Here is a 27,176-nt window from a genome sequence, read left to right on the forward strand (position 1 = left end):
ATCCTATGCATTTTTGTTCAATGGCCATAAACTTTCGCCATATACTGGAAATAAATAACATCTAATCATGTCTACTGCCTCCGGGAAAGAAATTTTACAATTTGCTCCACTGCAATCATTTGTAAGTCCGACTTTTTGGCATAAATTGGCCGAAATCAAATTAGATTTGGATCGTTTAGATGATAAACCCAAGACAATTTATGGTTACTATACAAATCGAAATGCAAAATCTTGTCTACTGGAAGTGGACTACACAGCATTTAATTGGTAAGCAATCCAATAGAATATTTTGGAATAATAATTAAAATGATTTGTGTTTGAAACATTTTAATAAAATACACAGCTTTTAGTAAATCATCTAGAACAAAGACTTTCGCTTCGCCTTGATACGTCATCGTCTTGGTGATACTGGTGCTGTTGAGAGGGGCGTTGGTATCTATCTCTCGTCACTTGTTTTTGGCACTAACATTTTCATATAGGCATATTCGTAGCTGATACGATTTTTTGGTAAAGATATTCATTATTATTTATACTGCAATTTAGATGCCTTCTGTTTCATGCATTACCAATTTAAAAGGCAAGAAATGTCAATTAGACTTCAATTCTTTGTCCGAAATAGCCGAAAATTCCACGTAGACTTTTTGTAATCTTCATACTAGCCAGAAAGATTTTTGATGTTGACCGAGATCCGTTTGGAAGCCCCTAGGAAACTCCTCAGTTTGTTGGGTATTTTAGCAGTCTGATATAAGGAGTTCCCTTATCATTGAAATGAGAATAAAATCACAATAAATTCCAAACTAATGCAATGAAAGTTCTGGCTTTTACATGCCGCAAAATTAATTCGAAGCACTTGCACAATCTATTATACTACTTTTTTAATCCATCTCAAATATATGTTGGTGTCTGCGGTTAAGTTTTAAAATAAAGTGAAATTATAAGGTGCCAATTAAGGAGAATACGGAGGATTAGACAGCAGTTTGTAGACGACTTTAATTAGGGTAGTTTTAATGGGAAAAGAAGTTTAGTCGAATAGGCGCAATAATTCGCTATAGTATAGTTTACGTTTTACACTTTCCCAATCGATGTGGATCATAGCCTTTGAGTCGCAACAAGTATATGCGGCCGTAAGTTCGGCGAGGCTGAATCTTATGTACCCTCCACCATGGATTGCGTAGAAACTTCTACGAAAGAATGTCATCCACAATCGAATTACTTGGGTTGTGTTAGGTTAGGTTAGGTTAAAGTGGCAGCCCGATTAAGATTCAGGCTCACTTAGACTATTCAGTCCATTGTGATACCACATTAACTAAAAGTACCTATTACATATGGGCACTTCTAGTTTTAGTTTTGACCGCTTAACCTTCTTGATTATTTTTCTTTGTTGAACCAACCAGATTGTTCCAAAAACATTAGCAGACTGCTTAAGTTAACGTTTTCCAGATCCGCCAGTAATCTGAAGCTATATGCTCCTAAAAGTTGCTTGCGCTTTACACAAAATGCAGGACACTCACACAAGAGGTGTTTAATTGATTCTTTTTCCTCCGCATCATGACAGCTCATACAATAGTCATTATACTTCGCGCCAATAGTTTTTGCAAAATCTCCTATCAGGCAGCGACCCGTTATAGCAGATATCAGGAGTGATATCTGACGTCTCGAGAACATTAGCATATCTAGTGTGCGGTTTAAGTTGAAATGGGGCCATATTTGCTTGGTGTCGTTACAACCCTTGCAATTCTCCCATCGAACATTTGCCATCATAATGTTCGAATGCAAGGTATTTTAAAGCTTTTGAACATTGTCTTGTAAATTGTAAGTTATTCCATACGTGGTATATATTTGACTAAAAAGGGTATATATAGCTAAGTCTACAAATAATTACGAATCGATGTGGACTTTTGCGCGGTAATTAGAGAGCCAGAATTAAAATATGGGGGCTTTATACAATTATGAACCGACATGGACCAATTATTGTGTGATTGGAGATCGGTTTATCTGAGGGCTATATATAACTAAAGACCGACATGGACCTAGTTTGACATGGTTGTTAGCGGCCATATACTAGCACAATGTACCAAATTTCAACTGAATCGGGTGAAATTTGCTCCTCCAAGAGGCTCCAAAACCAAATCTGGGGTTCGGTTTATATGGGGGCTATATATGATTATGGACCAATAAGGACTAATTTTGGCTTGATTGTTAAAGAGCATATACTAAAACCACGTACCAAATTTCAACCGGATCGGATAAATTTTGCTTCTCCAAAAGGCTCCGGAGGTCAAATCTGGGGACCGGCTTATATGGGGTCTATATATAATTATGGACTGATATGGACCAATTTTTGCATGGTTATTAGAGTCTATAAACTTACACCACGTACCAAATTTCAACTGGATCGGATGATTTTGCTCCTCCAAGAGGCTCCGGAGGTCAAATCCATAGAGGCGTTGGTTGATTAAATGAATAAATTAAAAAAAATAGGATAAAATTTGCTCCTCCAATAGGAGGATAGGATAAAATTGGCTCCTCCAAGAGGCTTCGGAGGTAAAATCTGTAGATTGGTTTTTATGAGGGCTATATAACTAAGGACCTATGTGGACCAATTCATCCATGGTTACTAGAGACCATATACTAACACCACGTACCAAATTTCAACCGGATCGGATGAATTCTGCTCCTCCAAGAGGCTCCGGAGGTCATATCTGGGGATCGGTTTATATGGGGGCTATTTATAATTATAGACCGATATGGACCAAGTTTTGTATGATTGTTAAAGACAATATACTAACACCACGTTCCAAGTTTCAACTGGATCGGATGAATTTTGCTCCTCCAAGAGGCTCCGGAGGTCAAATCCATAGAGGCGTTGGTTGATTAAATGAGGCGTTGGTTGATTAAATGAATAAATTAAAAAAAAAAAATAAATAAATTGTAAATCTGGGCATCGGTTTATATGGGGGCTATATATAATTATGGACATATATGGACCAATTTTTGCATGATTGTTAGAGACAATACACTAACACCACGTACCAAATTTCAACCGGATCGGATGAAATTTGCTTTTCTAAGATCCTCCACAAGCCAAATCTGGGGGATCGGTTTATATGGGGACTTATGACAAGTTTCAAGTCGATAGCTTTCGGAAGTTAGCGTGATTTCAACAGACGGATATGCTTAGATCGACTCAGAATTTCACCACGACGCAGACTATATAAAGTTTATGAGGTCTTAGACCAATATTTCGATGTGTTACAAACGGAATGACAATGTTAATATACCCCCCATCCTATGGTGGAGGGTATAAAAATGGTAGCCACCACCGTTCCGGCCGACAGATTTCGCCTTTTCTGTGGGCATTCCCCGAGCACGGGACTACAGTCTGGATCCATGTTTCCTAGAAAGTCTACATTGTAGAAAATTGTAATGTAACATTAATTGATTACCATTTGCATTTTATAGTATGACTCGGAAACCTACACATTTTCATGTAAGGGAAAATAAATCCGTATATCTTTGGTTAAAATTTGGTAGTATTATATCGCAAAAAAATTGTATTCCTATATAACTAATTTTTTAAACATATAGTTGGCGCTGAAACGATTCTCCCATACATCACATATTAATAATTTTGATTAACTTTTTTCTTTACAGCGATTTTAAAGCACCAAAATTTTGTTTCCAGTCCCATGGGACCATTTTCAATAAAAACACCATTGAAGATTTCAAAAATTGTGATAAAAATGCGCTCTTGAGAGAAGAAGGTTTAAAACTTGTACAAGATATGCAATCCGATGCCATTCTAGAAAATCCAAGTTTAATGGCTAGATTTTACATACTATCATTTGCTGTATGTATTCGCGATGATGCATTTTTTTTTGAAATATATTTTAATTAATTTATATAATTTTTGTTGTAGGATTTAAAAAATCACAACTATTATTATTGGTTTGCATTTCCGTGCCCATTGACACCAACATTGGCGTTCGACAAGCCTGTTGAAAAATTAAAAGATCATACAGACTTTGAAAATATAAAAGAAGCTTTGAAATCATGTGCTTTGACCGATACATTACAGAATTTCTTCGTTGTGAATATGGAAGAAGGTCAATCGAAATGCATTTCGTTAAAGGAATTTGTAATGAATTACAAAGAGATAACGGATATCGATAAAATCTATTTCTGTTTTGCGGACAATAGTGAACATGAACATCCATCATGGTTAATGAGAATATTTACGGCCTTTATATTGTATAAATGGTACGTATGTGCATGTAATGAATGTAGAAACTTAACTGGAGCATCTCTAACCATCATCCTTACTATGATTTTCTTTTGCATCTTAGTGATTCTCTGGTTGGAAAATCATTAAAATTCCTGAGTGTACGTTATGATAATCACATGAATTTGGATTTATCACTGATTTGGAATGTTCAACAAAATCAAGCTTCGAATTTTGATGATACAATCGAGATGAAATTTGTTGGCTGGGAGTTAAACAAAAACCAGAAACCACAACCACGCATGGTATCGATGCGTGAAAGTATGGATCCACAATTGTAAGTAGCAGACAAATTACAGCGATAGTATGTATATCTTTCGTAAAAATATTGTTTTATTATTTTTGTAAACAGAGTGGGAGGAGTGGTATAACTAATTTGTCATTCCATTCTATCGCTCTGCGACTTCTAAAGTATATTATAGTGTGACCATTCGGTTAGTCGTTAAATTAGTTAATCGCGGTCTTTAGAGGGCGACAATCCTTCTAGATATTCGGGAATTTTAATAACGTGGTCCCTAAAATCATGCTAAAACATAGTTAAATAAATCTACCGCCTTGATGTAAATGATATTAACAAAGAATATCCACAGGTACAAAATCTGATAGAATCTGATCTCCAGAATCGATGTCTTGAATTTGTGTAAAGGTCAGTATTAAGTTGGCATTATCGCGCTAAAACAGCCATTTTTTTACAATTACTTTTTTCTAATAATTCATTTTAAAGAAAATAAACTTTTTCAATTACTGCTTTGGACATTTCCCCACCGAGTTATATAATGAAATTTACCAAAAAAGTTATAATGTTACTCTGCTTTAATAGAGTTATTTTTTATTTTAGCGGCTAAACTCGAACTTAGTACTCACCTTAAGGCTCCACTTTCTTACGAATTATTTCTAATTTGGAACGAGAATTTTGTTTTGTGTTCCCTTTGCCAATAAACTAAGGAAATCGAAATACGATTAACATGAGTTCAATTTCGATAAAATTCCTTTCTATCCATGACAAATTATTTTCAGTTTTAGGAAAATCGACTTTTAGAATTTTTTTGCTATTTTTTAAATTTTAACTTATTTTTGGAAAATATTTTGATCTTATTTTAAAATTTTGATTTTATTAATTTGGAATAATAGCTTTCACTAGACTACCCTAATTCTCTCCGGTCTTTCGGCTGCATTTGTGCTACTTCATTTATAGGAAAAAAACATCAACTGTCTGCAATTTGAATATGATAGACAGAAGTTTTTTATTTCATCTTATTATGGACCTATAAGAAATCTATCCATATTTAGAAAGAGGACATTTGACCTAGATTGCCTGGAATTAAAAATCGAGCAATCTCGTGGATTCAAACTGAGACGAATATGGTTCATAGCAAACGTAAGCTTTTCTAAATCATCACTATATGAAGGCAAATTTTACTATATATAGTCATTAGGTCACTTTGATACTTTGATTTGCTGGGAATTAATTAAAATTTTAAAAATGTTTTTACTTTTTTCTTGACCCATATTGTATAGGTTAGGCTCCCACTCGACACAAAATATTAAGTGACTTTGGAAATAAAAGAACCGAAATCAATTTCTTTCTTTTGAAATACGAATTAAAACTTTCGTAGGAGATAGGGTAACATGGCAGGAGTTGAAATGTGGTTCCATTTTAGAACCTTAATCTTAATTATCTAATATTAGCCTTATAAATATTTCTTTTAGAAAATTTATTTTTTGGATATACCAGACTTAACCACCTATATATTTTGTATTTCTTTCTAGACTTACAGAGAATACCATAAATCTCAATTTGAAATTAATGAAGTGGCGTTTGTTGCCCGATTTGAAATTAGATATTATTGCCAATACAAAATGTTTACTATTTGGAGCTGGAACTTTGGGCTGCGCGGTATCTAGAATGTTATTGGTAAGATTTCTCTATTCAAGAAATAACAAGTATATACAGCAGTAAGTTCGGCCGGGCCGAATCTTAAATACCCACCACCATGAGTGAAATATACTAGTTTCCTTTGAAAATTTCAGGGGGTTTGATGACAGATATTTTCCCAAGCAGATCAGTTCAACTAGTACGCTTACCACAGATAAATGTAAAGATTTTACCTATGAAGACTAGATTATATTCTGAACCATTTTTGTTTGAGTTTTAGAGGAATCGTAAACATCTCTTGTAAGTGTGCAAGAAAATGATGAAATAACGCGTTGATTTGAAATCTAAAATCTGTAGATTTTCATCCCAATTATTTAAATGATTACGATAAGTAAAATCTGGAAATTTTGCATTCAGTTTCAAGCAATTTTCATGTTCAGTGCGCCTTCTATACCCTCAATAAGTGAAATCGGTCTTACCAAATGGTCCGAAAAAACTAAATCAGATACACTTTGTTATGGGTTTAAAATGCCAGTATATTTTCAATTTGTGGCAAATCGGATAAAAACTACAATTTTTAGGAACCCTAGCAGTTAAATCGGGAGTTCGGTGTAATGGAGGCATACCAAAACATGGAAGGATACACACAGTATTCAGCACATTTAATTGTAGTTCTAGAATCTAGACCCCAAATCGGAGGGCCGGTTTATAAGGGGCCTATGTCAAAAACTGTACCGATACTAAATATATTCAGCACACCTCTTTCTGGTCCTAGAATACCTCTAGATTTCCAATTTCAGGCAAATTGGATAAAAACTACGGATTCTAGAAGTCCAAGAAGTAAAATCGGGAGATCGGTCTAAATGAGGGCTATATCAAAACATGAACCGATAATCACCATTTTCGACACATCTCTTTATTTTCCTAGAATACCTATAGATTTCCAATTTCAGGTAAATTGGGTAAAAACTACGGATTCTAGAAGCCCAAGAAGTAAAGTCGGGAGATCGTTCTATATGGGGGCTATATCAAAACATGGACCAGTACTCACCATTTTACGGTCCTAGAATACCTCTAGATTCCAAATTTGAGGCAAATTGGATAAAAACTACGGATTCTAGAATCTCAAGAAGTAAAATCGGGAGATCGGTCTATACGGAGGCTATATCAAAACATGGACCGATACATACCATTTTCGGCACACGTCTTTATGGTCCTTGAATACCTCTAGATTCCAAATTTGAGGCAAATTGGATAAAAACTACGGATTCTAGAATCCCAAGAAGTAAAATCGGGAGATCGGTCTAAATGAGGGCTATATCAAAACATGAACCGATACACCCCATTTTCGGCACACCTCTTTATGGTTCTAGAAAAACTCTACATTTCCAATTTTAGGCAAAACGGATAGAAAATACACTTTCTAGACGCCCAAGAAGCAAAATCGGTACATATGGGGGCTATACCAAAACATGGACCGATAGGCACCATTTTCGGTACACTTTTTGATTGTCCTAAAATATCTCTAGATTTCCAATTTCAGGCAAATTGGATAAAAACTACAGTTTTTATAAGCCCAAGACCCCAAATCGGGAAGTTGGTTTATATGGGGACTATATCAAAACTTGGACCGATATTGCCCATCTTCGAACTTGACTTGCTTGCAAACAAAAGACGAATCTGTGCCAAATTTCAGGACGATAGCGCCATTATTGAAGGCTGTAGCGTGATTACAACATACAGACAGACGGAGATGCTTATATCGTCTTAGAATTTCTGCCTGATCAAGAATATATATGCTTTATATAGTCGGAAATCGATATTTCGATGTGTTACAAACGGAATGACAAACTTATTATACCCCCGTCACCATTCTATGGTGGTGGGTATAAAAACATACAAAAATTCTAAACATTTTGCACGATGATACTCCAATTAAGCCATAACTTACAAATGTAACTATTATATGCTTTTATAGGGATGGGGCTTTAAACAAATAACGTTTATAGATAATGGAAAAGTCGGCTTGGCTAATCCTGTTCGCCAATATTTGTATACATTTGAGGATGCTGTGAAAGGAAATGTTATGAAAGCAGATGCGGCTGCTGCATGTATGAAGAAAATCAATCCAGGAACGGTATGTTTAATACAAGTTATTGCAAAATTGTTTTTAGACAAATCTTTGATTACAAATATTTGTTTTGTATTTATTTGATTTTCATGAAGATTGTTTTTTATATTTTGTGTCTATAGATATCAACTGGTCATGTTATGCAAATACCCATGCCTGGACACACAGTTGGAGATTCTCTTCGAGAGCAAACCGAAAAAGATTTAAATAAATTAAAGGAATTGGTAAAAGAACACGATGTCTTATTTCTTCTTACCGATTCGAGAGAAAGTCGTTGGTTACCTACAATTCTAGGAGCAGCATATGAAAAAGTTAGTATCAGAAATAGTAACCCAAATTTTAAACGATATACATCTATGAAACCCTATTTTAATTTTTTAGATAGTGATTAATTCAGCTTTAGGCTTTGACAGTTATTTAGTGCAAAGGCATGGAGGAACCCGACCAGCAGAATCACAAAAACTAGAGGTTGATGAAACTATGGTAATAGATAACCTAAAATGTATACCAGGTCAACAATTGGGTTGTTATTTTTGTAATGATGTCACAGCACCAGGAAATGTAAGTAAAAAAAGTGGGTCAACTCCATTTTATTTATGAAAATGCTTGATAACCTAAATTTGGCATACAGTAAAGAACTTAAAAACAAAGTACATAATCTACAACAATCTATGCACATTCATAATCAAATCTAGTATATTTTTCAAAGCCCGTACATAATGGTTCACCCATTTGAACATGATCCACTCCTGTTACATGCATATGTAAACCCTTTGTACAGGCAATTTTAAATCCAACTAATTTCTGTAGAATATTGGGAGTACGATAGGTATAACTACAAAAATTATAACCATCCACAGCTGTAAGGAATTCGTGTTCTGTAAATGCAATAGCCATTTTGAATTGTTGATTAAAGGCAAATGGGAAACCACCGTGACGTTCCTCTTGGCCAAATCTGCAAGGAAGGAATAATTCAAAATTATTTCCTCGTCCATTAATAATCATGTGAGCTGAAATACTTACTCAAATTTTGTATTATGACTATTACGTACTACGGCTTTCTCATCAAATCTAACACTAAAATGTAGATCTTCTCTTTTCGTATCGGAATCCATAAATTTAATGATGAATTGTCCTTTTTTGTTGTTAAAACATCTTGCTGTTATTACAATAACATGGCCGGGACTAAATAGTATGGGTGCATCATTACTAAATGCCTTAAAATAATCACTTGCATGTATTGGTGGCCATGGATTCGGAAATACAGATCGATGATCAATTTGTTTTATAGCTTGTATTTGATCTTTCAATTCTATGACACGCAATGATTCCAAAGGTAGTCGATAGTTGAATGTACAATACGGTATACTATTAATGGAAATATGAAATTTATCTTCGCATGCCAATATATAGATCATGAAAAAATCACCCGAGGGTATAGGATTTGGTTGGGAAAACTTGGAGATATTCTCCACTTCTTCCTCACCCCATTGACCATTTATGCGAGCATTACGCACTATACAATTTTCCCGAAAATATACCGAAATGCGTAAGCCAATATCAGCCTCGGGATTAATAATTGTTTTGCTTGTCATCAGTGATAGATTGAATCTGAAAAATTGAGAAAAGAATTTAAGATGATTAATACACTCAAAGAAATGTGATAACCCAAAAAATTAGAAAAAAAGTAGAAAACACAATTTTTTATCTACTACTTTATAACTTTATTTGAGAAAAATGTCTATAGAAATAAAATTTAAAATTTGGTTAAGCTAATCTTGTAGTTTAGTCAACACATTGGTTTTAAAGCTGAGATCAAAACAAGAAGTATGATGGAAGTACAAACCAACAATAAAAACAAAACACGAATGAAGTAAGAGGAAGGCACGCTCAAAATAAACCCAGCCAACTTCACTCAAATCGATGATTTGATGGTGGCAAAGAAAAAAGAGATGTTTGTATGAATTTATTTCGGCATAAGCCGGCTATCATAAACCTTTTTTCGGAGGGTTCAATTGTGGTTCACTTTGGGTTTAGTGAACAGCCTGAATTTATTCTGATAATTGGTTGATAGTTTTGCTGCAAGTAGAGGGTGCTGATGAGGAATGTGGTAATTCCGAAACGTGCGTCCATCCAACCATCTTGCAGTCTGTAGGGCTTTGCCAAAATAAATTTGACAAACATTTTTTTCCTCTGTTGGTTAAGCCACTCTTGTAGTTTAGTCAACACAATGGGTTTAAAGCTGAGATCAAACCAACAAATAAAATTTTGACAAAATTTTCTATAAAAATGAAATTTTGAGAAAATTTTCTATCGAAATAAAATTTTGACAAAATTTTCTATAGAAATAAAATATCACAAAATTGTCTATAGAAATAAGATTTTGATAAAATTTTCTATAGAAATAAAATGTTGACAAAATTTTCTATAGAAATAAAATTTGGAAAAAAATTTCTATAGAAATAAAATTTTGACAAAATTTTCTATAGAAATAAAATTCTGACAAAATTTTCTATAGAATTAAATTTGGAGAAAATTTTCTATAGAAATAAAATTTTGATAAAATTTTCTATAGAAATAAAATTTTGACAAAATCTTCTATAGAAATAAAATTTTGATAAAATTGACAAAATTTTCTATAGAAATAAAATTTCCATACAATTTTCTATAGAAATAAAATTTTGACAAAATTATCTATAGAAATAAAATTTTGACAAAGTCTTCTATAGAAATAAAATTTTGATAAAATTTTCTATAAAAAAAATCGACAAAATTCTCTATAGAAATAAAATTTTGATAAAATTTTCTGTAGAAAGAAATTTTGACAAAATTTTCTATAAAACTAAAATTTTAAGAAAATTGTCTATAAAAATACAACTTTGAAAAAATTTTGTATAGTAATAAAATTTTGACAAAATCTCCTATAGAAATAACATTTTGAAAAAAATTTTGTATAGAAATAAAATTTGGAGAAAAATTTCTATGAGAATAAAATTTGGAGAACATTTTTATAGAAATAAAATTTCACAACATTTTCTATAGAAATAAAACATCACAAAATTTTCTATAGAAATAAAATTTTGATAAAATTTTCTATAGAAATAAAATTTTGATAAAATTTTCTATAAAAATAAAATTTGGAAAAAATTTTCTATTGAAATAAAATTTGGAAAAAAATTTATATAGAAATAAAATTCTGACAAAATTTTCTATAGTAATAAAATTCTGACAAAATTTTCTATATAAATAAAATTTTGAAAAAATTTTGTATAGAAATAAAATTTTGACAAAATCTTCTATAGAAATAACATTTTGACAAAATTTTCTATAGAAATAAAATTTGGAGAAAATTTTCTGTAGAAATAAAATTTTGACAAAAATTTCTATAGAAATAAAATTTTGACAACATTTTCTATAGAAATAAAATTTTGACAACATTTTCTATAGAAATAAAATTTTTATTAGAATAAAATTTGGAGAACATTTTTATAGAAATAAAATTTCACAAAATTTTCTATAGATATAAAATTTCACAAAATTTTCTATAAAAATAAGATTTTGATCAAATTTTCTATAGAAATAAAATTTTGACAAAATTTTCTATACAAAATTTTGTATAGAAATAAAATTTGGAGAAGAATTTCTATAAGAATAAAATTTGAAGAACATTTTTATAGAAATAAAATTTCACAAAATTTTCTATAGAAATAAAATTTCACAAAATTTTCTATAGAAATAAAATTTCACAAAATTTTCTATAGAAATAAGATTTTGATAAAATTTTCTATAAAAATAAAATTTGGAAAAAATTTTCTATTGAAATAAAATTTGGAAAAAAATTTATATAGAAATAAAATTCTGACAAAATTTTCTATAGTAATAAAATTCTGACAAAATTTTCTATATAAATAAGACTTTGATAAAATTTTCTATAGAAATAAAATTTTGACAAAATTTTCTATAGAAAGAAATTTTGGCAAAATTTTCTATAAATATAAAATTTTGAGAAAATTTTCTATAAAAATAAAATTGTGAAAAAATTTTGTATAGAAATACAATTTTGACAAAATCTTCTATAGAAATAAAATTTTGATAAAATTGACAAAATTTTCTATAGAAATAAAATTTCTATACAATTTTCTATAGAAATAAAATTTTGACAAAGTCTTCTATAGAAATAAAATTTTGATAAAATTTTCTATAAAAAAATTGACAAAATTCTCTATAGAAATAAAATTTTCTATAGAAATAAAACTTTGATAAAATTTTCTATAGAAATAAAATTTTGACAAAATTTTCTATAGAAATAAAATTTTGACAAAATTTTCTATAGAGATAAAATTTTGACAAAATTTTCTATAGAAATAAAATTTTGACAAATTTTTCTATAGAAATAAAATTTTGACAACATTTTCTATAGAAATACAATTTTGAAAATTTTTTCTATAGAAATAAAATTTTGAGACTGCTACTGAAAAACATGCTGACCATTGCACCATAGTGGCTCCCACGATGCCATGAGCAGTAACGCCAATTTTCGGTTTTTTGAAAGAAAGCATCAGTTGGGTGGTAGATCGTTTTGATTCCCACCTTTGGTGAGGGTATACATGCGTGTACCTTAATTTTCAGGCAACGACAATCAATTCCTATAGATGTCACTTATAACAGATACTGCTTGGCTATTACTCATGCACGACATACATATATCTTTATCAGTGATTATAACTCTGATTCAATCACCTTAACACAATTCTCTCCATAACGTCGGAAATCATACAACACTATGTCATACTTTACCTGGAAGCTCCATCGATTGTTTTACCGACAATTTCCAAGGCATGACCAAACTCCAAATGGTGGGCTAAATTTCCAGCAAAATCTGTTAACATTTTTCTTTGGTGTTTCTCCACAAGTATCGGTTGATTTAGTGAAATTATTAAGGCATTTATTCCAAAGTAATGGGAATTGCTGAATATTCGCTTGTGTATGCTCTATATTAATTCACTCCTTTAAGATTACATTTAATGCACACTTTTCCCATGGAACATCTGAATGAATACTGAGCGAAACACTTTGAAATTACTATTTGTGACGATTTATTTGTATTTTTTAGTAGTTTTTCTTTTGTATTTATTGACTAGAAATTTTTGTTGTTATCAGCAGTGTGGTATTTGTGTTCCATTTGAAGAAGAATTGTTGTTGTCCCTGTTAAACTTTGAGTTTTTTATCTAATCGTCATGGTGAGAAAGCCAATAAATTCGTCTAATTATTATTTTTTTGAGAATAAAGGCTTGCTTGATGGTCTCACTTTTTAATAATATGTACAGGAGAAGCAAAGTAATGGTATCAGATAATTTCAAAATTGGGAAATATCAACGAAATCCATTCAATATTTGTTTACTTTTGTATGTTAGAGAGTTGTCTGGTTTGGCGATTTGTTTTTTGTTGTATATTTCCAGTGCTGTTTTAGTTGTTAAAAGTTTCTTGACTCTCAAATCTATGTCGTCGTCGTTGTCTGGTTCATTAAACAATATTTAAACATTAATAAATTTGTCTCTTAATTACACATTGACTCAGTATGTATATACTATAGAATGCTAGTGGCCCACTAGTAGAGGGCTTCTTTGACTATCTCTCTCGTTTCTCTTTAACTCTCTGTAATTCTCTTTTTGATCATTCGTTTGTTTAGCATTTTTATTTTAAATGATTGTTTTGACTGTGATGTCCTAACCCTGTGCGTGAGGAGGGCCAGAAAACGAACGCATAGACATTTTGAACAAAATTCAAAATATGAAACAAACAAAATTCGTCGACTTTTGCAAGGAGATAATTCTAGTTTTTGCTAACATCGATTTGAAGTTTTCAAAATTCGACTAAGATTTTTTTTGAGAAAGAGCCGAAAGTAGTGTAACCCTATGGTTACACATTTTCACTGATTTGAAATCACATTAAATTTTCATTCATCCATGTAATTCCAACTACCCTACGGGAAATGGATCAACCACAGGACCGATACAGGACTAGTCCCTGGTGTGCATGGACCTGTCCTAGTTCTGGTCAAGACGTATGGAAGGGACCGGTCACTTTAACATGGGTTTGTCATTGACGGGGATAATTTTACACTTTAGGACACGTCTTGGACTCGTTCCTTAGGACACGTCCTGGGATTGTTTTGTAGTAGCACTCCATAGACAGGTCCTCATGAACCAGTCTCTGACAAACTCTTAGGAATCTATTTCAGTTTGGTTATCCGAAGCGCACCAGAACTGAAAACCTTTTGAAATATATTGAACAATATGTTATTCTGGTAATTCTACTTCACTAAATGTGCAGATCCAATAAGATTTTTATATCAAGCGAGTATGAAAATCATTAAATTATAACTATTTAATTATAACGTCTTCTAAATGGTAAGTTAGTCCATATGTTAGACTAAAAAGGCAGATTAAATACCTATATAATTCAGTTTTTGACCCGTCTATATAGGGGAGTCTACACTGAAAAAACAGTGAACCCACCAGGAAGAAAACTTTCGTTTAATTTTAGAAAATCTTGATTATTTTTAGAACATTTTAACTAAAGAGTATTACAAACGCTAGCATCACGCCGAAATAAGAAAATATTTTTCGACAAATTCAAGCAAATTTATTAGACATAATTAAGTTTTTTTTCACTTGTTAAAGAAAATTTTGTAGTTTGAAGGAAAAAATTGGAGTTCAAAATTGCAAGAATGTCTTTAGTGATATACGAAGTTCATGATGAACGCATTAGTAGTAAAATTTACAAATTTAAAAAAATAATGAACTATGTTGTGAGAAATACGAATTTAGTAAATCTTTATGCTTAATTTGTGTATAATTTTGTCCCGTGTTTTAGTTAATTTAACTAACGCACGCAAAACAAAAAATTAGTGTAAAGGAAACTTTCTCTAAACGTAATAATTCCATGAACTAAAATAAAGTTAAATTGGCTTTAGTGAAATATAGAGTTCACTTTTTTCTGGGTGTATAAATAATTACGAACCGGTATGAACAAATTTTTATCTGTAATTTTCTGCCACTTTAATTACCACAATGGACTGAATAGTCTAAGTGAGCCTGACACTTAATCGGGCTGTCACTTTTAACCTTATATATACTTATGAACCGATATGGACCAATTTTTGAGTGATTTGTACCAAATTTTAACAGGATCAGATGAAATTTGCTTATCCAAATTTAAATCTGATCGGATGAAACTTGCTCCTCCAAGAGGCTCCGAAAGCCAAATCTGGGGATCAGCTTATATGAGGGCTATATATAATTATGGGCTGATATGAATCAATTTTCGAATCATTGTTAGAGGCCACATACTAACTTGGGAAGTTAGCTTGATTTTAACAGACGGACGGACATGCTAGATCGACTCAGAATATTACCATGACCCAAAATATATATAATTGGGATCTTAGACCAATATTCCGTTCATACCGTTTGTAACACATCCTATGGTGGAGGGTATAAAAAGATGTTGGATCAGTTTATGACTTTTGGGCAACATTTTGCGTTTACCGAATTCAGAAACCACAACAATGGGAATAACCCCCTAGACTAGAGGGTATAATAAGTTTGGGTTTCTCCTAAAGGTTGGTTTATATATCATGAGTTAATCCGTGCGTTGATGGAAGGGTTGATTTTTTTCAGTTTGAAGCACTCTAACAAAAACTGCTTTTAAAGAGAAAATGCAACTCTTCAATCAACTGACGCATTAACGCATGGTATGTAACTCAACCTTAAGGATAAAAATCGTCTTTTCATTTATCAAAAAAATCGTAGTCAATTGTTTGTAATGTGAAAATCGACTAATCATCCTTCAGCATTTTTTGCTACTTTTGATGATGCCATCGACCTTTGGCGAAAAGGATTCGGTTTTCCAAATTTTGAAAATGTTAGAAAACTGGAATAGTCGACTTTTCCAATTTTTTTTCATTCTGACTTTTTGATTTTGATTTTCCTCGTGCCACATGTTGGCGATCGAGTGTTGCCTCTCTACGAAACAAGTTTCTCATTTTAAATATGTTGACTTACATTTCAGTGTTGCCAGGTTGGGGATTTCCCCCCCAAATTTAGGGGTTTTTTACACGTTTAGGGGGATTTTTAGGGGTAACATTTATTTGGGGGGATTTTTGGGGGTAAAAAAATATCTTAGCCCTTATAAAGTGGAGCAATTCTCAACAAAATTTGGAAAAATTCTGGCATGAATTTTGAGAAAAAATTAGGGAAGTCAACCCATGTTCCTAAATACAAGCAAGTATGCAATGACATTCTTTTTTAAACGCATCTGTTGAAGGGGCATTTTTAATATTTGATACAATTAAAAACAAGGTTAGGTTAGGTTAGGCGAGCCGATGTATCAGGCTCACTTAGACTATTCAGTCCGTTGTGATGCAACATTGGTGAACTTCTCTCTTATCACTGCCCGATTCCATGTTAAGGAATCGTAAAGGGACCTGCTTTTTATAGCCGAGTCCGAAAGGCGTTCCACATTCCAGTGCAACCACTTAGAGAAGCTTTGAAACCCTGAAAGAAATGTCACCAGAATTACTGAGGTGCGATAATCCACCGCTGAAAAACTTTTTGGTGTTCGGTCCACGCAGGAATCGAACCCAAATTTGTGACAAGTGGTGTAATAATTTTATGTAATGATTTTTATTTTAAAAATTTTAACGAAATTTTGGGCCTTTTTGTACCATGTACGTTCTTAAAATTTTTGGGGGTTTTGTAAAAAGTCTAGACCAATTTAGGGGTTTTTTCCTAAGATTTGGGGGAAAGAATCAAAAATTACCTGGCAACACTGTTACATTTGTTTACATTAGCGGGAGATATTCGTGACCAGTGTTGCCGTTTAAAAAATTTAATACAACAATTTGGGAATAATTTTATAATCTAAATTTAAATATTTTTCCTTCTTGGACATTTTGTGCTTCTTGAAGGTCGATCTGTAGCTTAGTTTTAATTTTCTAAATCCTACATTTAAAGCTAGATAGCTTCCTAAAATATGTGTTAAAGAAGTGTCATCTATGGCTCGGAATCAATACCAAAATAATTAAGGGAAGTTTAAAGACTTTGGATCCAAGTAAACTTTTTTTGAGAGCATAAAAAAAGCAATGGACTTAAAAAAGGTGGACATAAAGCCAATTTAACTTTATTTTGGTTCATGGAAATTATTATATTTTACTTAAGATATCTCTAGCACGAGAAAATCATTCACTTTAATAATTTTTTGTTTACTTCAAAAAGTTATAGACAAATGAAGCTACAATTTTATCAAATTGGAATTTCTTACAAAATAACTCAGAATTTCCTAAAATTCGTAAATTTTTACAAACCCATTTTGAAATAGATATGGGGTCAACGACAGTTTTGCAATTGCCACCTCCAATTTTTTCCTTAAAAATAAGAAATTACCTTTAGCTGGTGGAAAAAATAATTATCTGTAACTAATTTTATTGAATCGAAAAATATTTATTTATTTTAGTGATATCGCTGTTTCTAATAGGGATTAGTAGATTTTCCTAAAAATCTATCATATATTTCATGGTTGGGATAGTAAAAATATGAAATGGCAACACTGCCTGAGAGAGAATATTTATCAAGTTTTATTAGGCCTTTTTAATCTCAATTAGTTACATTTCTCCCAATAACTGGTATATCTTGTAATGACGTAATTATTTACTAAGGGATGCCAATTCAAGTCTGAATATTTGAACACATCAAAAACGATTGTCGATAATCTACACTTAAAAACCATGAACCCACCAGGAAGAAAACTTTTGATTAATTTTAGAAAATTTTGAATAGTTTTAGAAATTTTTAACTAAACAGTATTACAAGCGCTGGCATCACGCCGATATCACAAAAATAAGTAAATATTTTTCGACAAATTCAAGAAAATTTATTAGACATAAATAATTTTTTTCACTTTTTAAAGAAAATTTTGCAGTTTGAAGGAAAAAATTGGAGTTCAAAATTGCAAGAATGTCTTTAGTGACATACGAAGTTCATGATGGACGCTGTTGTAGTAAAATTTACAAATTTAAAGAAATAATGAACTATTTTGTGAGAATTACGAATTTAGTAAAACTTTTTACTTCATTTGTGTATAATTTTTTCCCGTCTTTTAGTTCATTTAACTAACGTACGCAAAAAATTTACAATTACACAAATTTATTTAGGCAAATACCGACTATCAAAAACCCTTTTTTTTAGGAAAGTTCAAGTGTAATTTACTTTGGGTTTAGTGAATTACCCGAATGTATTCTCATAATTGCCCGATAGTTTTGGTGCAAGTAGAGGATCCCAGAAAAAAAAAAATGTGGAAGTTCTTCTAAAGGTACAACATTAAAAGCATTTCCAAAAATATACTCCCAAAGATGTTCTTTATTTTACCTACAGAGGAAGTTCTTTTGATTCATTTTTTATAACTCGCTTTTTTATATTTCTAATCAGTAATTTTATTTTTTATACCATAGGATGGGGGGTATATTAACTTGGTCATTCCGTTTGTAACACATCGAAATATTGCTCTAAGACCCCATAAAGTGTATATATTCCGGGTCGTGGTGAAATTCTGAGTCGTTCTAAGCAAGTCCGTCTGTTGAAATCACGCTAACTTCCGAACGAAACAAGATATCGACTTGAAACTTGGTATAAGAAGTTGTTGTTGATGTAGGTCGGATAGTATTGCAAATGAGACATATCGGACCACTTTTACGTATAGCTCCCATATAAACGGACCCCCAGATTTGGCTTGCGGAGCCTCTAAGAGAAGCATATTTCATCCGATCTGGCTGAAATTTGGTACATAGTGTTGGTATATGGTCTCTAACAACCATGCAAAAATTGGTCCACATCGGTTCATAATTATATATAGCCCCCATATAAACCGATCCCCAGATTTGGCTTGCGGAGCCTCAAAGAGAAGCAAATTGGATCCGATCCGGCTTAAATTTTGTACATGGTATTAGTATATGGTCTCCAACAACCTAGTAAAAATTGGTTTACATCGGTCCTTAATTATATATAGCCCTCATATAAACTGATCCCCAGATGTGGCTTATGGAGCCTCAAAGAGACGCAAATTGGATCCGATCCGGCTGAAATTTTGTACATAGTGTTGGTATATGGTCTCTTACAACCATACAAAAATTGGTCCACATCGGTCCATAACTATATATAGCCCCCATATAAACCGATCCCCAGATTTGGCTTGCGGATCCTCTAAGAGAAGCAAATTTCATCCGATCCGGCTGGTATATGGTCGGCAAATTTCATGGTATTAGTATATGGTCGCCAATAACCTAGTAAAAATTGGCTTACATCGGTCCATAATTATATATAGCCCCATATAAACCGATCCCCAGATTTGGCTGGCGGAGCCTCAAAGAGACGCAAATTGGATCCGATCCGGCTGAAATTTTGTACATAGTGTTGGTATATGGTCTCTAACAATCAGGAAAAAATTGGGCCATATTGGTTCATAATTATATATAGCCCCCATATAAACCGATCCCCAGATTTTACCACTGGAGCCTCTTGAAGGAACAAAATTCATCCGATCCGGTTGAACATACAAAATTTTGTCAAAATTTTATTTCTATAGAATTTTTTTTCAGAATTGAATTTTGTCAAAATTGTATTTCTATAGGAAATTTATGAAGTTGGAGAGGAATATATTGCATGATCTTCCAAAACATCAAGAATTCTACCAATCCACAATGGGGCAAATGACCGGATTCTGCGGCATAAAGTCAGTTTTTCGGTAGTTTAAATTGGAAAAACTGATAACGTCATTCTGTTTCAGAGATCCCAGTAGCTCGAAATACAAAATATTAGAAACATATGGCAACTCATTGCTTTTAAAACAAGCTGGCAAAGTAGGCTGTTTTTAGATAGTTTAGTCAAAAAAACACATTGTAGAAAATTGGCTGTACAGAATAAACTAATAAGCGAATCTACATTATATAAAATGGAGAATAGTACTACAAGTACGTAAAATAATATAAAAAATATTAAAAATTCGTTTGTGTTTACTTTCGTTTGTGGTACTTTCTGTATTCACGTGTATTCACCGACATTTTGGTATGGGAAGAAAGGTTATTGTGTGTACTTTCATGTGGTTTTAAGTTTAATTCCGGCAGCGTCCGGCTCATAATGAAAAAATTCAAAAAATTCAGTGTTTCTAAAAATAAAAAAAATGAACTCGTAATATTTTGACTGCAAAAACGTCGGAAATCTTTTGGTGTCGTATTCCAAATTTTAACCCTCTAATGCCCCAATTTTTTGCCAGCTGATTACATTTTCAATGTTAACGACACAAAAGCAAGAGAACTAAGCAAAAAAAATTATAGCGTAAAATTGGGTTAGGTGGCAGCCCGATGTATCAGTCTCACTTAGACTATTCAGTCCATTGTGATACCACATTGGTGAACTTCTCTCTTATCACTGAGTGCTGCCCGATTCCATGTTAAGCTCAATGACAAGGGACCTCCTTTTTATAGCCGAGTCCGAACGGCGTTCCACATTGCAGTGAAACCACTTACAGAAGCTTTGAAACCCTCAGAAATGTCACCAGCATTACTGAGGTGGGATAATCCACCGCTGAAAAACTTTTTGGTGTTCGGTCGAAGCAGGAATCAAACCCACGACCTTTTGTATGCAAGGCGGGCATGCTAACCATTGCACCACGCTGGCTCCCTGTGTTTTACTAAAATCTTCCGTTTTAAATGGAAAATTTAAAACGGAAGATTTTGCAAAATTTCACGTAAATCGCAGTAAAACTTTGGTCTCTGTGGTAACATTTGTGTAAATCGGACGAAGCATATATATGGGAGCTATATCTAAATCTGAACCGATTTCAACCAAATTTAGCACACTTGCAAATATTATCAATTTTACCCTTTGTGCAAAATTTGAAGAAAATTGGGATGAAACTATGGCTTCTTGAGCCTTTCATGTGCGTACCGGGCGTAAGATATATATGGGAGCTAGATCTAAATCTCAACCGATTTCCTCCAAAATCAATAGAGCTCTATCCTGACCCAATACAAATACGTGTGCAAAATTTTACGTCAATTGGTCTAACATTGCGACCTAGACATTGAATACAAAACCACAGTCTAGTGCAGGTTATAAATATTAAAGGTTTCAGTGGGCGTGTCTGTGGGCGGATCGATCTGAAAATTTCTATGAGCTCTTCTGACGTTATGCACAACATGTGTTCCAAATTTTAAACCGTTAAGTGCATTTTTGTAGTTTTTGCCTCAAAATCCGGTCGTTGGCCCCATAGTGCAATCTACCAAACAGTAAAAAATCTGCCATTTTTGGTAGAATCGTGTTCATAATTGTATATAGCCCCCATATAAAGCCTATATTTCAATTCTGGCTTTATAATTACCGCACAAAAGTTCATATCGCTTCGTGATTATTTGTAGATTTCCCTATATAACAGGTTGGCTGATAAGTCCCCGGTCTGACGCATAGATGGCGTCGCTAGTATTAAATGCATATTATTTTTATATAGTACCAACCTTCAAATGATTCGTGTCAAAATTTGACATCTGTAAGTCAATTAGTTTGTGAGATAGAGCGTCTTTTGTGAAGCAACTTTTGTTATTGTGAAAAAAATGAAAAAAAAAGGAATTTCGTGTTTTGATAAAATACTGTTTTTTGAAGGGAAAAAATACGGTGGAAGCAAAAACTTGGCTTGATGATGAGTTTCCGGACTCTGCCCCAGGGAAATCAACAATAATTGATTGGTATGCAAAATTCAAGCGTGGTGAAATGAGCACGGAGGATGGTGAACGCAGTGGACGCCCGAAAGAGGTGGTTACCGACGAAAACATCAAAAAATCCACAAAATGATTTTAAATGACCGTAAAATGAAGTTGATCGAGATAGCAGAGGCCTTAAAGATATCACAAGAACGAGTTGGTCATATCATTCATCAATATTTGGATATGCGGAAGCTCTGTGCAAAATGGGCGCCGCGCGAGCTCACATTTGACCAAAAACAACAACGTGTTGATGATTCTGAGCGGTATTTGCAGCTGTTAACTCGTAATACACCCGAGTTTTTCCGTCGATATGTGACAATGGATGAAACATGGCTCCATCACTACACTCCTGAGTCCAATCGACAGTCGGCTGAGTGGGCAGCGACCGGTGAACCGTTTCCGAAGCGTGGTAAGACTCAAAAGTCCGTTGGCAAAGTAATGGCCTCTGTTTTTTGGGATGCGCATGGAATAATTTTTATCGATTATCTTGAGAAGGGAAAAATCAAAATCAAAATCAAAATTTGGCTGTGAAGAGGTGATCGCCGAAACTGAGGCCTATTTTGAGGCAAAACCGAAGGAGTACTACCAAAATGGTATCAAAAAATTGGAAGGTCGTTATAATTGTTGGAAGGTCGTCGTATCGCTCTTGAAGGGAACTATGTTGAATAATAAAAACGAATTATGACAAAAAAAATGTGTTTTTCTTTGTTAGACCGGGGACTTATCAGCCAACCTGTTAGAAAATTTTGTCCAAATTTTATTTCTATAGGAAATTTATGAAGTTGGAGAAGAATATTTTGCATGATCTTCCAAAACATCAAGAATTCTACCAAACAGTAAAAAATCTGCAATTTTTGTTACAATCATGTTCATAATTGTATATAGCCCCGATATAAAGCGACCCCTATATTTCAATTCTGGCTTTATAATTACCGCACAAAAGTTCATATCGAGTCGTGATTATTTGTAGATTTTCCTATACTGAATTTATACGTATTTAATCGGCCTTCGTTAAGAAGTTTTAAGATGCTTTGCCATCGGCCGCAACCCAAGTAATTCAATTGTGGATGACCGTCTTTAGTAGAAGTTTCTATGCAATCCATGGTGGAGGGTACATAAGATTCGGCCTGGCGGAACCTACGGCCGTATATACTTGTTTTATTGATAATTGAAATTATTAAAATTTTGTCGAAAAAAATGCAACATCAATTCCAGAAAATTGCGAATTTTTGAAAATTTTGGAAGTTAAACGTTACAAAAAGCGTTAGAGTGCATTAGAAATCATAAAAAAAATTATTTATTTATCAAAATATCAAAAATTTTTTAATTCACATCCAAAACACTGGATTCGTATCACACCTTTAGAAGTTATGCAAATTCAGTTAAATCAGTCCTATGACAAGCCCATGTTAAATTCATCGCTTCTGCCCCAATTTTCCACCACTTCCGGATCCAAAACGAACATTTTCACTGCTTTTTTGGCGACGCTTTTTTTGTTGGGATGCTGATGAGGAATGTGGTAATTCCGAAACGGCCGTCCATCCAACTATCTTGCAGCCTACAGGGCTTTGCCCAAATAAATTTGACAAACATACTTTTACTCTGTTGGTTAAGCTACACTTGGAGTTTAGTCAACGCATGGTTTTAAGCTGAAATCAAAACAATAATGATTGAAGAATGAACCAACAAATAATAACTATTAACGATTATCATTGTTTAATTGAAGTTTTTTTCTTATTTTATGAAAACCATAATTTTTCAATTTAATTACATTTATTTAACAAAACTCTAAGCTTTTTTATCCATTTTAGTTACAAACCCAAATAAAACAGTTTGCATTTCGACTCCCATGTGTTCACATTTTAAATATTTTCGTCGAAAGTATAAGACATTAATTTTCCTATCTTTTCAGTCCCTTAAGGATCGTACATTAGACCAACAATGTACGGTAACACGTCCTGGAGTATCCAACATTGCCGCAAGTTATGCAGTTGAACTTCTAGTATCTTTATTGCAGCATCCCCTAAAGGAGTTAGCCCCAGCCTATTATGCCACCACTGGTAATTTGGCATCTGCCATTGATTCCTCGTCAAGAATACCAGAAGGCATATTGGGAGTAATTCCCCATTCGATTAGAGGAATGCTAAGTAATTTTGAAAATATTTTACCAGCCACTGAAAAGTTTGCACAGTGCATTGCATGTTCAGAGGTATGTAGTTTTAATGCAATTTGTTAAAGGTAAATTCTAAAATTATTCGTATTTTTACAGAAAGTTTTAAATGAGTTCCGTAATGAAGACAATGCATTTTTGTTTAAAGTTTTCGAGTCTGCCAAATTCTTGGAAGATTTAACTGGAATTTCCGATTATAAAGATTTAAAAAATGAGGTGAGTTTGTAAATAATATATAGTAGATGAAATCCTAATTGGGAAAATTTATTTTCATCACAATGTGGCAATGGTGTTTCTTTGAAACGCTATGAAGAAAGCATTAACGTTCCAATACAGTTTTCTCAGTATGGACTATAGCCATTTTATTTTAAAACTTGTAAACAAGATTTTGACAACCGTTTCTTATTTTTTACAGATTATAGATTTTAATGATTCGGATATGGAATTATCTGATGACTAAGCGAGACATTATGTATTTTTCTCGGTTTGCAGCGTAAATAATTTAACCAAACCAAATTGTAGTGCATTTATTATAAGCAAAAAATACATACACTCATATTTGTAATTTATTTGATAATATTTATACTCATGTCTTTATATTTGTTTATGAAATGGCTTATATTATATTAAGAAATAAAAATGCAATAAATTCCGTATTTAAAACTTATTGGTAAATTGGATTTATTTTTTACTATTTGTAAAATTAGTGAGTTAAAATGATGAGAAGAAATGGTGATTGATTGCATTGAATGCATGCATATGAAGCATTTTTTCTTCAAATGAAACCTTTTATATTTTAAATGAAACTTTTTTAAATAAGAATGAAAACGTTTTCAAACCAAATGACACCCTTTTCAATGCAAATAATTCGTCAAAATTCGATTTGAATAGAATTTCGAAAATATCGAATTTTAAGAACATTAAAATTAAATGTAAAAACCGAATTTTAAAAATATGGCCATGATACCTTCATCGTTATCCAATACCCTGAAAAGAGCCACACTTTCATTATAGCTGTATTCAAATGTATCGCCCGACTTTCACGAATTCACCTTCTTCACTACTCAGCAAAAAAATAGCGCAGCCAAAATTGCAATGAAACATTTTTTTTTGATCCGGAAGTGGTTCAAAATTGGCTCAGAAGCAATGAATTTTACATGGGCTTGTCATCGGGCGGAAGTCATCTTTCTAAGTATCTATTTCATTGATTTCGCATTAATTCTAAAGATGTGATTGGGAACAACTCAAAGATGTTTATTATTGTTTTGATTTCAGCTTAAAACCATACGTTGACTAAGCCACAAGAGTAGCATAACCAACATTATTTGTATACCCTCCACCATAGGATGGGTATTGATATTGATCTAAGACCCCATAAAGTATATATATTCTGGGTCGTAGTGAAATTCTGAGTCGATCTGAGCATGTCCGTCCGTCCGTCCGTCTGTTGCAATCACGCTAATTTCCGAACGAAACAAGCTATCGACTTGAAACTCGGCACAAGTAGTTGTTATTGATGTAGGTCGGATGGTATTACCAATGGACCATATCGGTCCACTTTTACGTATAGCCCCCATATAAACGGACCCCCAAATTTGGCTTGCGAGGCCTCTAAGAGAAGCAAATTTCGTCCGATCCGACTGAAATTTGGTACATGGTCTCTAACAACCATGCAAAAATTGGTCCACATCGGTCCATAATTATATATAGCCCCCATATAAACCGATCTCCCGATTTGACTTGCGGAGCCTCTAAGAGAAGCAAATTTCATCCCATCCGTCTGAAATTTTGTACATGGTGTTAGTATATGGTCTCTAACAACCATGCAAAAATTGGTCCACATCGGTCCACAATTATATATAGCCCCCATATAAACCGATCCCTCGATTTGGCTTGCAGAGCCTCTAAGAGAAACAAATTTCATCCGATCCGGCTGAAATTTGGTACATGATGTTAGTATATGGTCTCTAATGACCATGCAAAAATTGGTCTAAATCGGTCCATAATTATATATAGCCCCCATATAAACCGATCACCAGATTTGACCTCCGGAGCCTCTTGGAAGACCAAAATTCATCTGATTCAGATGAAATTTGGTACGTGATGTTAATATATGGCCTCAAACACCCATGCAAAAATTGGTCGATATCGGTTCATAATTATATATAGGCCCCATATAAACCGATCCCCAGATTTGACCTCCGGAGCATCTTGGAAGAGCAAAATTCTTCCCATTCGGTTGAAATTTGGTACGTGATGTTAGTATATGGTATCCAACAACCATGCAGGAATTGGTTCCTATCAGTCCATAATTTTATATACAGCTCCCATATAAACCGATCGCCAGATTTGACCTCTGGTGCCTTTTGGAGAAGTAAAATTCATCCGATCTGGTTGAAATTTGGTACGTGGTGGTAGTATATGGACTCTAACAACCATGCAAAAATTGGTCCATATCAGTCCATAATCATTTATAGCCCCCATATAAACCGATCCCGAGATTTGGTTTTGGAGCCTCTTGGAGGAGCAAATTTCATCCGAGTGAGTTGAAATTTGTGGATGACAGTCTTTCGTAGAAGTTTCTACGCCATCCATGGTGGAGGGTACATAAGATTCGGCCTGGCCGAACTTACGGCCGTATATACTTGTTTTTTTTTTCTTAACATTTTCGAATTTTATCTCTATGTAAAGATGTTTTGAATAAAACTTGTAAATCTTTTATCACAAATTCCACATCTGACATGAAATGGATCGGTACACTTTTCAAAATATTTTTTTTTTTGAATAATTTCAGAAATTTATTGCGAAAACTAAGTAAATGAAACGATTTTTATATCACTTCAAAAGAAATTCTTTCTAAGTGAAAATTAAGTCCGCCTTTAAGGTGAGTACTAAGTTTGAGTT

The 27,176-nt window shown here is 33.1% G+C and overlaps 2 protein-coding genes across 2 annotated transcripts; one reads left to right on the plus strand and one right to left on the minus strand.

Moving 5' to 3' along the window:
- Nucleotides 1-24,939, plus strand: Atg7 (Autophagy-related 7). The gene is made up of 11 exons (XM_075309470.1): nucleotides 1-267; nucleotides 3,655-3,850; nucleotides 3,920-4,260; nucleotides 4,347-4,559; nucleotides 6,053-6,197; nucleotides 8,137-8,295; nucleotides 8,412-8,600; nucleotides 8,671-8,850; nucleotides 24,015-24,311; nucleotides 24,372-24,488; nucleotides 24,688-24,939. Exons 1-11 carry the CDS (start codon nucleotides 68-70, stop codon nucleotides 24,730-24,732), a joined length of 2,082 nt encoding a protein of 693 aa, XP_075165585.1. The 5' UTR covers nucleotides 1-67; the 3' UTR covers nucleotides 24,733-24,939.
- Nucleotides 8,852-13,809, minus strand: LOC142237987 (32 kDa beta-galactoside-binding lectin). Its single transcript, XM_075309471.1, has 3 exons — nucleotides 13,087-13,809; nucleotides 9,313-9,900; nucleotides 8,852-9,244 (listed from the first exon to the last, which is right to left on the minus strand). Exons 1-3 carry the CDS (start codon nucleotides 13,176-13,178, stop codon nucleotides 8,959-8,961), a joined length of 966 nt encoding a protein of 321 aa, XP_075165586.1. The 5' UTR covers nucleotides 13,179-13,809; the 3' UTR covers nucleotides 8,852-8,958.
- Nucleotides 24,940-27,176: the final 2,237 nt, after the last annotated feature.

The sequence above is a fragment of the Haematobia irritans genome, chromosome 5 (assembly GCF_050003625.1).
Source record: "Haematobia irritans isolate KBUSLIRL chromosome 5, ASM5000362v1, whole genome shotgun sequence".
In the NCBI taxonomy this organism is placed as follows: Eukaryota; Metazoa; Arthropoda; class Insecta; order Diptera; family Muscidae; genus Haematobia; species Haematobia irritans.

Bases quoted from the DNA above. Each gene is read 5' to 3' on its own strand.
- Atg7 (XM_075309470.1), top strand. From the start codon at position 68: ATGTCTACTGCCTCCGGGAAAGAAATTTTACAATTTGCTCCACTGCAA. The intron at 8,601-8,670 runs GTTAGTATCAGA...TTAATTTTTTAG, and splicing joins TAGGAGCAGCATATGAAAAA to ATAGTGATTAATTCAGCTTT. The intron at 24,489-24,687 runs GTGAGTTTGTAA...TATTTTTTACAG, and splicing joins ATAAAGATTTAAAAAATGAG to ATTATAGATTTTAATGATTC.
- LOC142237987 (XM_075309471.1), bottom strand. From the start codon at position 13,178: ATGTTAACAGATTTTGCTGGAAATTTAGCCCACCATTTGGAGTTTGGT. The intron at 9,901-13,086 runs GTAAAGTATGAC...TCAATTTTTCAG, and splicing joins ACAATCGATGGAGCTTCCAG to ATTCAATCTATCACTGATGA. The intron at 9,245-9,312 runs GTAAGTATTTCA...CCTTCCTTGCAG, and splicing joins AGTCATAATACAAAATTTGA to ATTTGGCCAAGAGGAACGTC.